At 52.1% G+C, this 18988-nt stretch overlaps 1 protein-coding gene, 1 long non-coding RNA gene and 1 pseudogene across 11 annotated transcripts in view; 2 read left to right on the top strand and 1 right to left on the bottom strand.

Annotated features, from left to right (window-relative positions):
- CHKA (choline kinase alpha) overlaps positions 1-2298 on the bottom strand; it is a 70521-nt gene extending 68223 nt beyond the window's left edge. For 6 of the 9 annotated variants that reach the window (XM_035701574.1, XM_035701582.1, XM_035701573.1 and 3 more), the window contains exon 1: positions 1931-2295. In XM_035701574.1, coding sequence (XP_035557467.1) covers positions 1931-2280 — 350 coding nt within the window. In that variant the 5' untranslated portion in view covers positions 2281-2295. Of the gene's footprint in view, positions 1-927; positions 1053-1930 lie in introns of those variants that run through there. The other 3 variants (XR_004806705.2, XM_035701579.2, XM_035701581.2) reach the window with 3 other exon arrangements.
- LOC112659477 (uncharacterized) lies at positions 1216-10115 on the top strand. 2 transcript variants are annotated; one of them, XR_007403704.1, is made up of 3 exons: positions 1216-1556; positions 8760-9032; positions 9311-10115. It is a non-coding gene; the product is annotated as an uncharacterized LOC112659477 (long non-coding RNA). The 2 variants fall into 2 exon arrangements; XR_003136345.3 differs by having other exon boundaries at positions 1217-1556; positions 9643-10115.
- A 2587-nt stretch (positions 10116-12702) lies between these two features.
- Positions 12703-13115, top strand: LOC112659273 (ubiquitin-conjugating enzyme E2 variant 1-like; annotated as a pseudogene).
- The last annotated feature ends 5873 nt before the right edge of the window (positions 13116-18988 follow it).

Below are 18988 nucleotides of genomic sequence, written 5' to 3'. Positions count from 1 at the left end.
AGAGGAGGGGCTTCCGGGGGGAGTGCAAAGGTGGCAGCGGTCCTGGGGTTCTGGCCAGCTGCTGTTACCAACCCAAAACAGAAAGCAGCAAAAGCATATTCCAGGGTGGGAAGGAGTAATAGGGTTAAATGTGGGACAGATAGACTGAGATGAGGTGGTAAGATCTGATAAAGCGCTGCAGAGGGACCAGCACTCAGCCAAAAGCTGAAAGATCATCAAGAGTAACACCTAATAGCTGGAGCCACAGGAAAGGCCACTGCCCATGGAGGTTCACCAGATTTCAACCAAGGGGAACCCTATTCCCCACCCTCAACTGCCTCTTTTGCTTTTAAAAGCTAGGTATCACTCCCTTACCTCTTACTCTCTTCCTGTGTCCTAAGTCACCTCTTTTCTCCTTATTAAATGGATTCCATAACCACATTCTCTTTCAGAAAACAGAACTAAGAGGCAATGTATCCCATACATTGTTTTAAAACCAAACCAAAATGATGCTTCCAAGACCATTCCTAAGACTACTTAGTCTTGGAGAAAAGAAACAAAACACATCCTCAATGCTCTTACAGTGACAGTTTTGAGAAAAACACAAAGGTTTAACTGACCAGTGACAGTCCCCCAAAAGGAGCCACAAAAAAAACGTCTTAAGGCTGGATCCCAGGGTGTCCAAACGTCTTCACAGGCAACAGGCAAGGGCACCAGAGCAGGAGGAGGGGTACCAGAGACCTAGCAGTTCAGGCTCTGACAAAAGCAAACAGCCACTGACCTCCAGCCCCTTACGGACTGATGACACGGCCTCTGATGAGCTCTATCGCCTTTTTCACGGAGGAATTTTCAGGCCTACCTAAATGTGATCGTTTTGGAGAGTTTCATCAAAACAAAACGTCAGTAGGCAATTGTGAGATTATCTGAACATCTGTTTTTCATTCCTACCTTTTGACTCTCACTTCTCCATGAGCAAATCTGTGAGAGGCCACAGGCACAACAAGGAAGTGAAGCTTGGTTATTGTGTCGCACTGGCAGCTCTGCTCAAAGGCTGGGCACTGAAAAGGAATCAAATGACTACAACTGGATTTGGGGATTATCAATGGCAGCCAGCCAGTTTCTACATAGGACGCTCAACCTGGCCAACCAGCTAAAAGAAAGTCAGCAGAGAGAAAAAAAAAAAAAAGAAAGAAAGAAACGCATTTTTAAAGGTCTCAACAGAAGGACACACACAAACTGTTAAATGGTTATCTCATGGCAGCAGAAACCAAGGGAGTCTGTTTTCCTGTTAAGTCTGAATACATAACACATACTCTTTTTGTCATTTAAATTTACGACTAAACATTTTTAGTTTAAAAAGTGGGAGGGGAAAAGGAGGGAAACTCCTTCTCCCTTGCTCATAATTCTTGGAGCCACACCTCCTAAACTTTGACCACAAATACAGCCCTGGGCCTGAGCAGTGTCGGCGCGGACGAACCACTATCACCCCCTTGGACACTAACAAATAAGTGACTCTCTTGAGAGCGGAGAGAAAAAGCAAACCCACGGACTCGAGGAACTAGAAGCGAAGTTACCAGGTGATTTTTTTTTTTGAAAGTCGGTCACGACACCCGTCCGCGTTTTCAAGGCCCTCAACCGCAAAGGGACTTCCCAGGCAGATGTTAGGCTTCGGGACAAAACGCACTTTGTGATTCGGCGGCATTGTTCTGCTGACGGTTTCCCACGAAACCGGTCCCCCCCGCCCCCCAACGGCCTGACTCCTGGAAGGTCCTGGCGGCGCCGCGGGGCCCCGGCCGCGGTCGGGGAACCGGGTCCGGAGCCCCCGTGCAGCCCGCAGGCCCCGCCCCCTCGGCCCGCAGGCCCCGCCCCCGCCCGGCCCGCATCACCTGACCGGGTAGCGGCTGGCCGCGGGGGCCCCGGGCGCCCACCCCGGCGGGGCACCGCCACCGACCTGATGACGCTGATGTGGAACTGGTCCTCGAGAAGGCCCCGCCAGGCGCCGGGCAGGAACTCCCTGCACCACAGATAGGCCCTGCGCCGCGTCCGAGGGTCGGGCTGCTCGTCGGCCGGCGGCGGCGGGGGCGGGGGCAGCGGCAGCGGCGGCGGCGGCGGCGGGGGCAGCGCGAGCGGCGGCGGCGGGCCGCCCAGCTGCTTGGGCTCGCGGTCGCTGGCGGCGTCGCGCTGCTGCCCCACGCCGGGCGCCGGGGCTGCGTTGCCGCCGCCGCCGCCGCCGCCGCAGCTCAGCAGCAGCCCGAGCGGCGAGGGCTCCGCCTCGCCCCCGTTGCAGAACTTGGTCTTCATGCCGGGCAGACGGCTGAGGAGGCGCGGGCGGCCGCAGCGCGAGAGGGCGAGGCTCAGGGTCCGGCCGGGCGCCCCCCTCACGGAGGCCGGGCGCGGAGGCGGCTCGCCGGCTCTCCGACGGGCCGGCCGGGAGCGGGCGCGCCGGGCGGACGCGGGGCGGCGGCGCGGAGGGAGCGGGCGGCGGGCGGAGGAGGCGGCGGCGGCGCTCGGCTGGCCCGGCTGGCCCTGCTGGCCCTGCTGGCCGCGGCGCTCGCTCCTATACCGCCGCCGCACGAGGAGCGCCGCTCGCGTCGCAGCCCGCCCTCGAGCTCGCCGCGGATTGGCTGGCGCCCGCCGGCCCGGCGCATCACAACCGCCGCCGCCCTCGCCACGCCACCTCGCTATTGGCTGCGGTGCCGCCCCCGCCCCGGGCGCTGCCGGCGCGGGGGGCGGGGCCGGGGCGGGGGGCGGGGGGCGGGGCGTCGAGCCGGCGCGGGGGGTCGCGGGGTTGGAGCGCAGCGAGGAGGCGCGGGGGCGCCCCTGGAGCGGTGCGGGGACCGGGTGAGGGCGGCCCCTCAGCGGGGGTCTGGGGCTCGGATTTGTGAGCCGACAGTTTGCTTGGGCCCCTGGGGACCCCGGGGCGTCAGAGGCCGGGGCCTGGCCGGGGGCAAGCAGGAAGCCGGCGCCTCTTTCCGCACGACCTTGGGCAGGGCCCCTCCTTCTGCAGCTCCGTGGGTGTGTTTTTATAACGTTTCCCGGCGCCGGCTCAGCTCCTCGCGGCCACGCTGCGTCCAGCCAGAAGCCAGAGGAGCGACTTATCCCCTGGTCAGAAGCCCCGGTCCGAAAGGGGGCAGAGGCGATTGGTTCGAGGCCGCTCAGGGGACCCCGCCCTCCCAGGTCTCCGGCAGCCTCAGTTTCCCTGTCCTTGGTGCTGAGGACGCCAGAGCCTCGAGGCTCGGGGCGGGCGGGGCGGCATCCCGCAGCGGGGCTCTGGCCAAAGGTGAATGACACGGGGCTGCTGGCTTTGTGGGCGCCCCGCCCGCCCCCGCGCAGGGGGCAGCCCCGTGACCGCGACTAATGCACCTTTGCCCGCGGAGGGGGACGACGGCCCTGCTCCCCTTGCCATAGGGGCCGCTGTGCCTCACTCCTCTTTGACCCTCCCGCCCCGATCCTTTCTGGAAGTGGGTTACAGATAAGCATAAACATTACGGATCCTAGTTTATGGGACATGAGCTGGGACAAGAGGTTTCCCAGGCTGCTTAGGAAATTAAGCGCCTGGATTACAGAAAATGGCTTCTGCGTGGGATTTCAGCCTGCCCGAAAACCTCTTTTTAGACAGCGTGTACTTAGCTGAACTTGCTCCAAGAAAAATGGTCTGATTGAGAAAAAGCGTCCTAATGAAAGGGGGCTTTTGATGAGACAGCTGTAGAGATGGGGCCGGAACACTGGGCTAAGGACCTGGGAGTAGCCTAGGCGTTTGGGTGGAAGGGAAGGTGAGAGTCCCATTGGATATTTGAAAAGCTGGGAAGTCAAGGTCTCCAGTCAGGCCATTTAGATAAAGTAGCCAAGGACTTTGTCTAAAAATAATACTCGTAGGGAGGTGGGGCTGTGTCCACCGGCCTGCCCAGGTGACAGACCTTTTGTCCCACTGTCCCCTGGCAGCCACCTAGTAATCTCTGGAATGCCAGAAACCTGGCAGGGAGGAAAGGGCACTAGAAGTAACTCTGGCGTCTGCTGGTTTGGGCTGTTAGAACCCACAGGCGCCTTTATGGGATGGCAGTTCCCTGTGGGAAGGAAAGGATGCCTTATTAAAGGTACTTCCATTTATAGATATGAAGACTGAGTCCTACAGAAGCTGCATGCCTCAGCTGAGGTCTCTTACCCAAGATGAGAGGTGAGCGCAGGGCATCCTGGCTCCTTTGTGTGAAGAGTATTACTTCCAAGAGGGTAGAAAACTTCCCTCCCCTACAATCAAACAAAATCCTGAATGTAGCTCTAATAAGCTCATCCTTGGCTTGGCCACTCAGCTCCCACCCTTAGTGCTGGGACAAAACCACCAGGGCAGAGGCTGAGGAAGCTTGGCATATCATGATGCTAAAATAAGAGGTTTTACATGAAAAAAGACTAATTCTGCCCTAAAAGTAGGGGAAGCCTTGCCAGGGGGTGTTTGAGCAAGGCTTTGAAAGGTTGAAAAAGGCATTTTCCAGGCAGTCCCCTTTCCAGAGTAATCAATGAGGATGTATAATGAAGATGGGGCTTGGCACCAAGTAGGTGCTCAGGAAAAGCACCGGACCTATCAGGCTCCACCAGGAGAAATCCAGAGTGATAAATATGTTCGTGACCTTTGAGCTGCCAACCACATTCTCAAGACTTTCTACCAAGAAGTCATCCAGAGCGGAAAGCCCCATGCATCATACCATCCACTGCCTCACCATCTGTAATTGGAGAAAGCTGGAAATAACCTCAGTGTTCGTCCAGCACCTGGACCAAGCTATAAAAGATATTTGGGTCCATGGAGCACCTAGCTGGCTTAGTCAAATAGTCAATGTGCCTCTTGATCTGGGGGTGGCGAGTTCAGGCCCCACACTGGACGTAGAGCTTACTCAAAAAAAGAAAAAAAAAAAAAAAAAAAAGATGTTGAGCCTACATGTTGGTGTATCAGGAGTTAAATGTGGCCAGGTCAAAGGTGGTACGAAGGATTCATTTTCCACATTATTTATGGGCCAGTCATTGGCAGCACTGCATAGTGAGGAAAACAGCTCTGCCTGGCTCCTATTCCAATCTAGAATAGCAACACTGTCCAACCACGGCCACCCAGTGCCTCTCTCCTCATTCCTGTTTGTTTATTGTGTATTGTCCATCTTCTCAACACATGGAGCCTCCAGGAAAGCTGGGACCTTGAATATCTTTCTCCAAACCCATGACAGACAGGCCCTGATGTTTGTGGACACTCAAATATTGGCTGACTAGATGAAATTCTGGTTCAGTACTTACTAACCATATCTTTGAACTGAGCCTCAGTTTCCTCAGCTGTAAAATGGGGCTGACAGGCATACTCAGAGACATTACAGGTTCAGTTCCAGACCACCACAATAAAGCAGATATCACAATAAAGTCAGTGAAACAAATGTTTTGATTTCCCAGTGCAGATAAAAGTAATAATTCCACTATACTATAGTTCATTAAGTGTACAGTAGCATGTCCAAAATAAAAAAACAGTGTATATGCCTTAATTTAAAAATACTTTATCGCAAGACACCTGGATGGTAGAGCATGGGACTCTCGATCTCAGGGTTGTGAGTTCAAGCCCCACATCAGATGTTGAGATTATTTGAAAAAAATCTTTAAAGAAAATACTTTACTACTAATAAATGCTAATCATCCTCTGAACTTACAGTGAGTTGTCATCGCAGATCATCATAACAAATACAATAATGAGGAAAAAGTTGGAAATATTGCTATAATTACTAAAATGTGACACAGAGACACCAAGAGAGTCAATGCTGTTGGAAAAAATGGTACCGACAGCCTTGCTTGACGCCAGGTTGCCACAAATCTTGCATCTGTTAAAAAATGCAGTGTCTGTGAAGTGCAATGAAACAAAGCACAGTAAAACGAAGCATGCTGGTGTCATCCCCAAGGCACAGAGGTGTTGTGACGGGGGAACAAGAGGATGCCAGGAGCAAGGAGCACCTGTATTGTTACGTAGTGTACTGCATGACATGGCTTCTCAGCCAGTGGCTGGTATTCAGTAATGAATAATATACATACTTGGAGCAGCTCAGCCCAAGAGGACAATGTCATCTCAGAAAAGAATTCATTTTTGGATGGAATGTACATTCTCTGATCAAAATGTCAATATGCATGCACAAGTGGCCAAGGCTTAAAGAGAAATTTGCTATGGCAGGTACTGGGGCTGGAGAGAGGGTGTTCCCATAGCAAAAACTTCCTTCTGGGACATAAGAAAATAATTTCCAAAAGCTCTGGTTGGTGCTGAATTCTGAGAGCAGACACAGAGGGTGTGGGTGATAGGCCTTGGGAGCAATGTGGGAAGGAGGTGGTTGGGAAGTCTCTGACCAGTCCCTGACATTCCTGCAGACTCATGCCTCTGGTCTGGCCTGTGGGACTGGGCAGGGGTGTCCCCAGGACCACTGGGCAGACCAGGGTCCCATGGGCCACAGCCGTGCCACCAACTCCAACTGCAAGGCCTATTCAAAGGAAGAGCTTTCTGAGTCTACGCCCCCCAAAATGGAAGAGACCTCACCCCAGGACTTCCTGTGAATGCAGAGGAGACTTGTCCATCTGCATCAAAATCACCTTTGGACCACTACATGCAGTGGGGGTTCACTGAGGCAGCAGCATCCTAGCTGTGCTGGGCTTACCACCCCCTTCTAGACTGCACCCGGGACTAGGCCTCCCTACTTCTTTTCTGAGCCTTAAAATATTGATGGGGAGTGCTCAGAGGCCAACAGGCTGAGATCCTATATGCTCCGATTGGGTTTCAGTCCCCTCCAGCAGAGTAACAAGGGGCTGGGCCTCTTCATGGCATGCCTGGGTTTGGTCCTACCCCTGGATACTCTGTCAGCTAGCTAGAGACTGGGCTGGCCTAGCAGCAGGTCTCTGAGCCCAAGCGTGGTCCTACTTAGTGGCCTCCTACCATATACTTAGCCCCAGGGAATTCAGGCCACAGGCAGAGCTTAGGGCCTGGCGGGCTTAAAGAAAGCCAGTGACTTGAATGCCTACTGTCTGGTGGATGGAACAGGCCCTTTGCAGGGATCCTGAGCACAGAGTGAAGGTAATGAAAGATAGGTAAAAACCTATCTTTGGATCTTGTGCCTCCATGCCTGTTGTGGCCTTGGACAAGTCACCTACCTGTCCAAGCCAGAGGAAGATCATTGTTCCTACCCTACAGCATTGTTGGGGAGAGTCACTGACACAAGCAGAGAAAGTACCGGCCACAAAGTCAGGACCCCACGAAGGGCGGCTGTGCCTTTCTACTGACTATTAGCTGGATTCCCAGAGGCTGGAAGACAGCAGCCATCACCTGTTGTCAGGAGGGGAGCACCTGCAAGCAGTACATCCCAAGTGCCCCTGGGAGAACATAGCCTACAGGAACTCTGGGGGCTCCTAGAGGTCTAAGAGGGCCTGGGGCCTTTTCTGTTTTTTGAGACTCCTGGCACTTTCAAAAACGAAGAAATACTTCAATAGGATTATTAAAACCAGGTCATATTTTAAATACTTATGCTGAACAAATTGATGCTTGTATATCACACATGCAAAAGGTCTCAGGCAAGATAATTTTACTGTACACAAGCTAATAGTGGCAAAGGGTATAGTGTGAAGAACATCTTTCAAGCCTGACCACATATCTCTGTGTTAATCTGTCCTTATTTAGAGAAGACAGCCAAAATCTAAATACAAGGCCCTTCTGAGGTCCCTGCGGGAGACCCTGGGCAATGGCCATCCATCTACCGGAAGTGATCCCAAGGGCCACCCAGAGCCTGTGGTTGGTTTGTTTTTTAAAAAAGCTTTTTAAAAAAGATTTTATATATTTATTCATGAGAGAGAGAGAGAGGCAGAGACAGAGACACCGGCATCCTGGATATGCAGAGCTGTGGGTCTCAGCTTACCCATCTGCACAGGCTCCGTGCAGGGAGCCCAGTGTGGGACTCGATCCCGGGACTCCAGGATCACGTCCTGAACTGAAGGCAGGTGCTAAACCGCTGAGCCATCCAGGGATTACTCCCCCCCCCCCTTTTTTTTAAGATTTTATTTATCTATTTGAGAGAGAGAGAGTAGCCTGTGTTTTAAAGTACATCTTTCAAACTTACTTTCTAAATTTGGTGAATACCTATCCTGTGGTTTTGAGGCTTACAAGCATTACTTTTGTAACACAATAAGTGCATTTTAACTTTTAAAAATATTTTATTTATTTGACAGAGTACAAGCAGGGGGAAAGGCAGGGGGAGAGGGAGAAGTAGGCTCCCTGCTGAGCAGGGAGCCCAATGAAGGGCTCAATGCCAGGACCCTGGGATTATGACGCTAGCCAAAGGCAGATGCTTAACCAACTGAGCCACCCAGGCTGCCCCAATAAGTGCATTTTTCAAAAGATCCTAGATATGATGAAAGTCATGGCATGGGAATGAGACTTCTGGACTAGAAGTCCAGAAGCCTTGACTCTGACGCTGCAGCCTACTGAGCTCCTGTTTCCTCAGTCAGCCCTGGGCTCTGCGGGCTGGACTTGTGCCAGGTGGCCTTGGCACAGCTCTCCTTTCTGTGGACGAGAACCAGCAGGATCCAAAGATGCCCTGTGCAGATGGGTAAGCGGAGACCCAGGGCTCTGCTTATCCGGGATGCCATGGCCACTGCTGGGCCACGCCCACCTAAATCCCTTTCTCCCAGTCCAGGATCTGGCTTCTACTTGCTGGGAGGGTCTCTTCTCTTAGGGGTACTTGGCATCACTAGCCCCAACGCCCCTGACCCTGTCCTTTCCCTTTTAGTGAGCGACTGGGAAGCAAGGAAGCTGGCAGCCCTCAACCGCACAGGGCCTGACAAAGCCACTCAGAAGTCGGTGGAACCCCACTGGCGACCCTCCACATGACCCTGGCTGGTCCCAGAGCCTCTTAGAACGCCATGTAACAGGGTAGAGGGAGAGAATGAAGGAGAAAGCAGAAGGCGACCTTGGAAGATCTGGGTCCTGGGAGGCTGTGGCTGGACCCTCCTCCCAGCCCCGCTGTCTGGGCCAAATTCCAGGCGGAGCCGCTGTCCTTGGGGTAAGGAATCTGGCCCGACGGGATTCCTGCGCCACTCCCCTCTGGGCAAGAGAGGGTGCGGGCCCAGCTGGCAGGTGCCGGGCAGGAGGACGAGGGGGCGGGGTCTGCGCCGAGAGGGGGTGCCCCCCCAGATCCCACCCACCAGGGCGAGCCACCCAGCTCGGCCTCCCTCCCGGCGCGGCCACCCTGCCCTGCAAGTCCCGCGGGGCCGTGGCCGGAGCCCCCCTTCCCCCCGCAATGTTCGGTCCCCCGACGGCTGTCTGCCCCCCTCCGACCAGCTTGACCAAGCTGCCCTCGCAATTAGAGCAACAGCAGCAAGGAACCGCCCTGGGCCACGGCGCCAGCGTGTGACCGGGCAAAGGTTCGCGTCCCCGGAGCCAGGACTAATCCGAGCTACGACCGACCGAGGCCAAGGGTCCGCGCCCCCAGCCCCCTCCCTGGGGGGCTCGTGCGGCGAGACCCCCACCCTCTCTGGGCCCCTCCACCGCCTTCAGGGCCCGCACGCGCCAGGGGCCCTGTGCGTGTTCGCGGGAGGAACGGGAGATGCCCGCGCGGGGGCGGGGGGCGCCGCGTTGCCTGACTGCTCATCCCGGGTCCACCCTGTTCACAGTTTGACCCCGATCAGGTCATTGTACTGTTTGCATCTCTGTTCCCTGCCGGTAAAGGGGACAACAGGAGTCCCTGCCCCGTATGGTCATTAGAAGGATCACACGAGTGACTAGAGCTGAGGACAGAACCTGGAACGTGGCCAGGGCCTGAAAAGAGAAAAGAACACCGTTCTCCGCATCTACCTGCATGACCCCTGCCACTCTGGCCTCTGTGTTCTTGAACCCTCGCTGGCGCTCTCTCAATCTCTCTCTTTTTTTTTTTTTTTTTGCACTCTCTTTTAAAACACTTTTTTGGGGACGCCTGAGTGGCCCAGCGGTTGGGCATCTGCCTTAGGCTCAGGGTGTGCTCCTGGAGTCCTGGGATCGAGTCCCGCATTGGGCTCCCTGCATGGGGCCTGCTTCTCCCTCTGCCTGTGTACTTGCCCCCTCTTTGTGTCTCTCATGAATAAATAAATAAAATCTTAAAAAAAAACAACACTTTTTTTTAAATTGAAGTATAACTGACATACAATGTTATATGGGTTTCAGGTGTACAACATAGTGATTGGACAATTCTATACCTTATGCTCCTGGCACCAGGGTCAGTTAGTCACCATCTGTCACCATACAATGTGATTACAATACTACTGACAATTTGTTCCCTATGCTGTTCTTTTCATCCCTGTGACTTATTTATTTTATAACTAGAAGTCTGTGCCTTCTTTTCTTATGCGGATGCCAGCTGCCATGCTCTGCACTCATCACTGGAAATAGCCGCATCCTGAAATTTGTTTTGGAGCATCCCACTTTGGGTCCATTGGCCCCAGCTCTGCACTTAGACTTCTCCTCTAGGACCCTCCCTAGCTACAGATTTCTGATTGATTGATTGATTGATTGATTTTTCTTTCTTTTAAAGATTTCTTTTATTCATGAGAAGCACAGAGAGGCAGAGACATAGGCAGAGGGAAAGGAGGCTTCCTGCGGGGAGCCCCATGCAGGACTCAATCCCAGGACTCCGGGATCTCGACTGAGCCAAAGTCAGACAGATGCTCAGCTCAACCACTGAGCCACCCAGGTGCCCCTTCTGACTCCTTTCAAGCCTCCGTTGGTGGCCTTAGCACTATCTGCCCTCCAGCCAGCAGCCCCAGTGTGGATTCCACCCCTCATGAACATACTTGGCTCTCTTGACAGAGACGCTGAGAGAACACTCCCACTATCCAGGGGCACCTCTCCTTCTTGGGCAAGTAGGAAGATCATATTTCTCAGTCCCCTGCTCCTTTGCAGCAGACAAGGACCATGTGACTCCTTAAAGAGGCCACTTCTGGGAAAGCCTCTTTGCACCTGCCATGGCCCTTGTCTCTGACTAGCAGCAGAGGATCCAAGGGAAGAAGCCAGGGCAGCCACACCAGCTCCAAGACACCTGGGTCCCTGGATCAGCACGTGGGAGACAACCTGCCCATCATGTGAATAGACCAAGACAGGAACAGAGTTGAACATGTCCCTGAACAGCCTTGAGGGTTAAATACCCAGTATACCTTCCCCATACTCTTCCCCTTCCATGGTAAGCCAGGGCGCTGGGTGCAAGGTGAAGCCAGCATTACAAGACAGGGAGTCTCGTGTCCCAAAGCTGAGGAGAGATGCTTGGTCACCAACACATGCAAGGAAGGAGTTTGTGTGAGCCAGAAGCAGGGCTCTGTGGTGCTCAGTGACTGCCATCTGGGAGCTGAGCGTCCTAGCACTTGGCTGACCCTTCCTCTGCTGTAATCACCTGGCAAACCCCCACCCTAGGTGAGCCCAACCTGCCCTTCTCAACTGCCACACAGAAAAGCTGAATGTTCCTGAGTACCCTATAACTGGTTCAACTGGTTTTACCTGAAATCCATGCCCCCAGCCTAGTGGGGTCCTTACACTGTCCTACTTCCTGTTCCAGGAAGTTGGTCTTTCTCATCAACTTTACCATTTTTTTAAAGATTTTATTTAAAAAAATAAAATAAAATAAAGATTTTATTTATTCATTTGAAAGAGAGAGAGGACAGAGACAGCATGAGCAAGGTAGTGGGGGAACAGAGGGAGAGGGAGAAGCAGACTCCCCACTGAGCAGGAAGCCTGTCGCAGGGCTCGATCCCAGGACCTGGGACCGTGGGACCATGACCCGAGGCAAAGGCAGATGCCCATCTGACTGAGCCACCCAGGCACCCCAACTTTACCATCTTAAACACATTTAACTGTATAGTTCAGTGGTGTTAAGTAAATTCACAATGTTGTGCAACCAATCTCTAGCACTCTTTTCCTCTCATAGAACTGAAACTGTCTGCATTAAACAACCTCCCATACCCCCTCCAACCCCTGGTAGCCTCTATTCCACCTTCTGTGTCTGAATTTGTCTGCTCTGCATATCTTTTGTTTGTTTGTCTGTTCTTTTTAAAGATTTTGTTTATTTATGAGAGACACAGAGAGAGGCAGAGACATAGGCAGAGGGAGAAGCAGGCTCCCTGTGGGGAGCCCAGTGCGGGACTCGATTCCAGGACCCCAGGATCGCGACCTGAGCCAAAGGCAGACGCTCAACCACTGAGCCAGCAGGCATCCCAGAATTGTATTCCGTTTTAAGACTGAATAATATGGGATCCCCGGGGGGCGCAGCGGTTTGGTGCTTGCCTTTGGCCCAGGGCACGATCCTGGAGACCCGGGATCGAGTCCCACGTCGGGCTCCCGGTGCATGGAGCCTGCTTCTCCCTCTGCCTGTGTCTCTGCCTCTCTCTCTCTCTCTCTCTCTCTCTCTCTCTCTGTGACTATCATAAATAAATAAAGATTTTTAAAAAAGACTGAATAATATTCCATTGTATGGGACAGTGACGCAAGATGGCAGCTACCACGGGCTTGGGAGTAAAAGTGCCTCACAATTTTTGACTGTTGGAAGAATTGGAAGAAGGCCAGAAAGGAGTAAGAGATGGCACTGTTAGCTGGGGTCTAGAAGATGACGAAGTTATGACACAAGATGGACGAGGGGACTCCTGGGTGGCTCAACGGTTGAGCATCTGCCTTTGGCTCAGGGTGTGATCCCAGTTTGGGGATTCGGTCCCACAATGGGGTCCCTGTGAGATGCCTGCTCCTCCCTCTGCCTGTGTCTCTGTCTTTCTGTCTCTGTCTCTGGGTCTCTCATGAATAAATAAAATCTTTTAAAAAAACCAAAAACAAGATGGACAGGGATGATAATTGGGCCTCCAAGAACAATTTATGAAAACTGAATATACAACCTTAAAATAGAATGTAGACCTAAGTACCCAGAAGCAACCCCCCTTTGTAAGATTTGTAACAAAAATTAATATGGAGTTTATAGTTCTAGTGGAGTGGTGGACCCAAAAGCCATATCCGTGCTAGCAAAATGGCAGAACTCATATAGCACCAAAGTTGTCCTGCAAGAGCTGCGGCACCTAATGATGTCTAAGAAGACATGAAATTCCCTCAGCCACCTGAAGGACGATAGTACAGCAATTAATCAAAAAGAGAAAAGACAGGCCCTCCCCTCACCCTTGCCATCGATTCAAGCAGTCATTTTCCACAGTAATACGTTTTCTAGATACGTCTCATAGACCTAAAAAGTACTGGAAAGAAAACTCCCAAAGGCAATTTATCTTAAGATACTGTAAATGATACTAATTTTTTGTCCTTTTGAAATATGTAAGCTGTGCTATAACAACAAAAAAAATTCCGTTGTATGGATATGCCACATCGTGGGACACCTGGGTGGCTCAGCGGTTGAGTGTCTGCCTTCGGCTCAGGGCCCGATCCCGGATTCTCGGGATCGGGTCCCACATCGGGCTCCTTGCATGAAGCCTGCTTCTCCTCCCTCTGCCTGTGTCTCTGCCTCTCTTTCTGTGTCTCTCATGAATGAATAAATGAAATCTTAAAAAAAAAAAAAAAAAAAAGATAGGTCGCATTGTTTTACCCATTCATGCATTTGATTGTTTGCTTCTACCTACCAGCTATTGTGAATAATATTGCTAGGAATTTTGGGGTACAAATATCTGTTCAAATCTCTACTTTCAATTCTTCTGTGTGTGAAGTGCAATTATTGGATCAAATGGTGATTCTATGTTTAATTTTTTGAGGAACCACATACTTTTTTTCCATAAGCGGCTGCACCATTTTTACCCTCCCACAGTACACAAGGGCTCCAGTTTCTGCACACTCTCAGCAACATCACTGCTTTCTGTTTGTTTGTTTGTTTTTCTGTTTTATCTTTTGTAATGGGCTTCTAAAAGGTGTGAAATGGTATCTCCTTGCAGTTTTGATTTGCATTTCCCTTAATGGTTAGTGATGCCAAGCATCTTTCCATGTGCTTACTGGCTATTTGCATACCTGTGAAAGCTTTTCATAGAAATAAACACCTAGACACAGCACAGTATCCTGGTCTCTTTGTCCAGAACCTTCTCCCAAATTTCAGCTTAAATGTTGCTGGTGATGAGATTCTTCCCCTTTTACTGGCCACCTTTCCTCAGCTTGGGATGGGCCCTCTGAGCCTTTCATTCACACCTCTTAGGGTCAAGAGATTTATGGAGCAGTTTCCTTCTGTTCTACTTCCTTGGTCCCTGCCACCTTTTCTTCTCCTGGGAAGCTTGAGCCCTATCCTACCAGGCAGACATCACCATGGTCATTGGGGGTTTGCTGGATGCCCTCCCAATCTCTCTGAGTCTATGGGTTTGGAATAATTTTGTGTCTGCCTTTTTTTCCTTAAAATTATATTGCTGCCTTGGCAACAGTAGATAGATTAATGGATGGACAGAGGAATGGGCGATGGATAGAAACACGATACGACAGCTACAGTAGAATAGAGTTATGGTGTCCATGTGAAGTGCATTGTGGGATTCACTGAACGATTCTTTCAAATTTTCTGTAGATTTGAGGTTTTTCTTTTTTTTTAAGATTTTATTTATTTATTCATGAGAGACACACAGAGAGAGAGAGGCAGAGACACAGGCAGAGGGAGAAGCAGGCTCCATGCAGGGAGCCTTATGTGGGACTTGATCCCAGGACTCCAGGATCATGCCCTGGGCCAAAGGCAGGCGCTAAACCGCTGGGCCACCCAGGGATCCCTAGATTTGAGGTTTTTCATAACAAAGTGTCAATACACACATATCTTTTTTTTATTAGTTACCATCTTTCACTCCTTTAAAGATTTATTAAAATTCATTCATGAAAGAGACAGAGAGAGAGAGAGAGAGAGAGAGAGAGAGGCAGAGACACAGGCAGAGGGAGAAGCAGGCTCCATGCCGGGAGCCTGATGTGGGATTCGATCCCAGGTCTCCAGGATCATGCCCTGGGCCAAAGGCAGGCGCTAAACCACCGAGCCACCCCGGGATCCCCAACACACACATATCTTAAGAACCAGTAATTGCACTGCTGGATGTAGGTCGGTACCTGATAGAAATGACTGCTGACTGCTTATGTCCAGCAACAGGCAGGCGTGAACAATGCACAGCAGCACCACTGGCAGTAGCCCCAGAGAGGAAACAATGCAAATGTCCAAAAGGAGTAGAATGTATAAACAAATTGTGGTATATTTCCATGATTGAGCACTACAACTGTGATGAAGAGGACACACCACACTTGAAAGGAATCTCATGGATGTAACATGGAGTGCAAAAAGATAGACAAAAGAGGACACACCGGTCCCATTTTTGAAGTTCTAGAAGAGCAGACTTAGTCAATGGAGGTAGAAATCAGGGTAACAGTTTCCTTTTAGGAAGCATTATTTGGGGCAGGCTAGGTGGCTCCGTCTTCAGCCCAGGGCATTATCATGGAGACCCGAGATCAAGTCCCACATCAGGCTGCCTGTATGAAGCCTGCTTCTCCCTCTGCCTGTGTGTGTGTCTCTCTCTGTCTCTTATGAATAAATAAATAAAATCTTTAAAAAAAAAAAAAAAAGGAAGTATTATATGGGAAGGGGCACTCGAGAGCCTCCTGGGGGTTGAAAATGTCCTATGTCTTGAGCTGGGTGGTAGTTTACATGCATGAATATCATGTCCAAAATAATTGAGTTATTTATTTTTTTTCTAAAAATTTTATTTATTCAAGAGAGACACAGAGAGAGGCAGAGACTCAGGCAGAGGGAGAAGCAGGCTCCCTGCAGAGTCCATTGCAAGATTCAATCCCCAGACTCGGGATCACGCCCTGAGCTGAAGGCAGCTGCTCAACCGCTGAGTCACCCAGGTGTCCAGTTGAGTTGTTTATTAAAACTTGTGGATATTGTGTAAATTATTCTTCAACTGAAGCATCTATCATGAGCATTCTCCCAAGTCATTTGAAATGTTCTTTGAAGATTCCACCTTCAGTGGCTACATTTTCCCAGCTGTGGAAGAGACCCCTTCATCCTTACTGTCCTCATGTCTTTCTCCAGAACTGATGGGGGAGCCACAGCCCCAAGACCATTGACTGCTCCAGCTGGGTCTACTGATTGAAGATGACAGACACCATTTCAGGCTAATTTAAGAAGGAAAATAATTTGGGCAGCCTGGCTGGCTCAGTCTGTAGAGCACATGACTCTTGATCTTGAAGGTTTTGAGTTAAAGCGACACGCTGGATGTAGAGATTATTTTTTAAGAAAATAAGGAAAATAATTTATTGGGAGGCTCTCAGGGAAGGTCCCTTCCCAGACCCCCAGGAAGGGGAGAAAACCTGGTTTGGAAAGAAAGAGAAGCTGCCCCACAGTCCTGCAGCCACATTCACCAGAAAGAGCTCCCAGCAGCCCGTGGTTCTTTGTGGAGAAACGCAAAGGCCTGAGCCTAGAGACTGGGGAGTCGGAGACAGGGCTCTGAGGTTCCAACCATCGGAATTCCACATGGCAGAAGCCATGTCCCATGTAGGCCAGTGGCTCCTACCCAAAGAAATGTCATATGATTCCAACAGTTTGTGCATTGAGTGCTCCCTAGGTACCAGGCCCCATGCAAAACTTTTCACACCAATTATTGCACAGTATCATCACACAGCCTATGGGGCCAGTGGCAAGGAGACAGGCACAGGGAGGTTTGGCAATGGGCTCAGGAGTACACAATGGGTGGCATGCTATGCCACACTGGGGGTGCCACTGTACTAGGGCTATGCAGACTTCATGGGCCAGTGACCTCTTTCTAGCCCCTTGTCCCCAGACTATGACTGCCCTGAATGCAGGGCCCAGAAGCCCAAGAAGCCCAAGAATTCCTCAGTGTACCCTGCAACAAAGTTCAGGATAGTTTCTGCATGAGGTCTGGGAGGCTGGAGGGAAGTGATGGTGGTAGCATATGCTTCACCAGATACGACATTTGGCCAGTGATTTCTGGGGCCGGGCGGGGCGGGGGGGTGGTTTCCCCAGTGGGGTGGCTCATTCCCTCATGGTGCAAGGTCCTACAACTCCTATGTGTCCTGGTTTCCAAACACCCTGGGGCAGGAGGACTGCCGGGCCCCTGGTTCTCCTGACTCCTCCAGGGTAAGCCCCAGGGCCTGGCTTCCATGCCTTTCTGTGTGTCTGGCTGAGCCTGGCTTGAGACAGGACCTGGTAAGAAAGTTACTAAAGGAAGTAGCTGGGGTCTCTGGTCTTTGAACAGAAAAATTGGAGTTCTAAGCCAGTTCTGCTGTTTTGGAGGTTTTTGTTTTTGTTTGTTTGTTTGTTTTTAGATTTTATTTATTTATTTGAGAGAGGAGAGAGAGCATGAGCATGAGCAGAGGCAAAACCAGACTCCCCACTAAGTGTGGATTCCCAATGTGGGGCTTGATCCCAGGACCCTGGGATCCTGACCTGAGTTGAAGTCGTGTGCTTAACCAACTGAGCCATCCAGGCACCAAGGGTCTGTGGTTTTGAGATGAGTCTTAGTCTCATCTTCCTCTGAGTCCTTATTTAGAATAGAATGGCGAGGTCTACCTTTCAGTCTTGGGGGGAAAGTCAAGATAATGCATGGAAAATCTAAGCCCAGTGCCTACACTTACAGGAGAACTGACAATTAGTTGTTATAATTATCATCCTATCATCCCCCCCCCGCCCCCCCAATTTAGCAGATGAGAAAAGCGAGCTCGAGGAGGTGGTGTGATTTGCCATGGACCACACAGTCAGGAGGTGGCAGGGTGTGGGTCCAAACCCTGGAGTAAGAGGACCCGGCTCCTCTTCGTCTCTCTCAGTGCCTCAGGCCTTAAAGGAAGTTGGTATGGGTCAGGGTCCCCAGGCCCAAGCGGCAGGATGGAGGGAGGGGGGCCGCCAGTCTGCCTCCACTCTCTCCTAAGGCTGCCCAAGTAGAGCAATGAGTGGCCTGTGGTCCAGGCTTGTGGCCTCATCTCACTGGGGGCCCTGCCAGCTTGCGTGCTTTACAAGGCAGGGGCCAAAGCCAACTGTTGACAGAAGCTCAGAGAAGGGCAGTGACTGACCTGGGTCACAGAGCAAGTCAATGACCAGGCTGGCCCGTGGCCTGACCTCCAGGCTCCCGATCCATCACCAAGCCTGGCTTGCTGGGACAGACAAGGCCCTTCTTCACCTCCACAACCAAAACAAAGTTCCACTGTCACTTCCTCCAAGAAGCCTTCCCTGCTATGCCTGCCACACTTCCAGGAGGCTTCATCCATGTCTCCTGGGCTGCCCTCCTCAGAGTCCCCCAACTGAAGTGTGAGTGTCTCCCTGTCAGACGATGGACCACTCAGGGGCAGGAGGCAGGGATTCCCTGGTGGCCAGTGTGTGCCCAGTGTAGATCATGGCACAGAGCAGGTGCTTAGCAAACACCCCATGAGTGAATGAGTGAGGAGATGAGCGGATGTATGGGACCACTGAGTGGCCGGGCAGACAGCCCCAGGGAGCCAGGGCAGCAGGAGCCGGGCCCTCTGGTGCCTCCGTCCAGGGGTGGCCAAAGCTGGGAGAGAAAGAGTCCAGCCCTCTGCAGCTCTCTGTGGCTGGTGTCTAAGCTCAGCCCACCTCAACCCTCTCAACGGTGGCGCTGGGTTGTAACCACATGGCCAGTAACGAGCTGCCACCCCCCTCGGCAGTCTGTTCATCGGACCCAGTGCCCAGAAGGCTGCCTCGCACGGGGGTGGCTCACCCCCAGCACGGCCCACATCTGCCACCTCTGACCAAGGACCAGAGGCCAGCCGGGCCATCCCACTGCGTGCTCTGGGGCCCACTATCCATGGGGCATGGGGTGGCAGTGAGCTCAAGCCTGACCGGGGCAGGTAGGCTGGCAGGTGGGGGTGGGGCTGCCCCCAGGGCCCCTCGCCTCCAACTGGGCACCTTGCAAACTCCCCCCGCCCCCCTCTTATTCCTTCTCGAGGTGCCCTGTTAACTCTCAAGCCGCCACTGTGGTCCGTGTCACAACCTGCTTTCCCTTCTTGGCCACGGGGGGTGGTCAGCCTAGAGGA

The sequence above is a fragment of the Canis lupus genome, chromosome 18 (genome assembly GCF_003254725.2).
Source record: "Canis lupus dingo isolate Sandy chromosome 18, ASM325472v2, whole genome shotgun sequence".
Lineage (NCBI taxonomy): Eukaryota > Metazoa > Chordata > Mammalia > Carnivora > Canidae > Canis > Canis lupus.
This window is presented reverse-complemented; position numbering and strand designations above follow the sequence as displayed.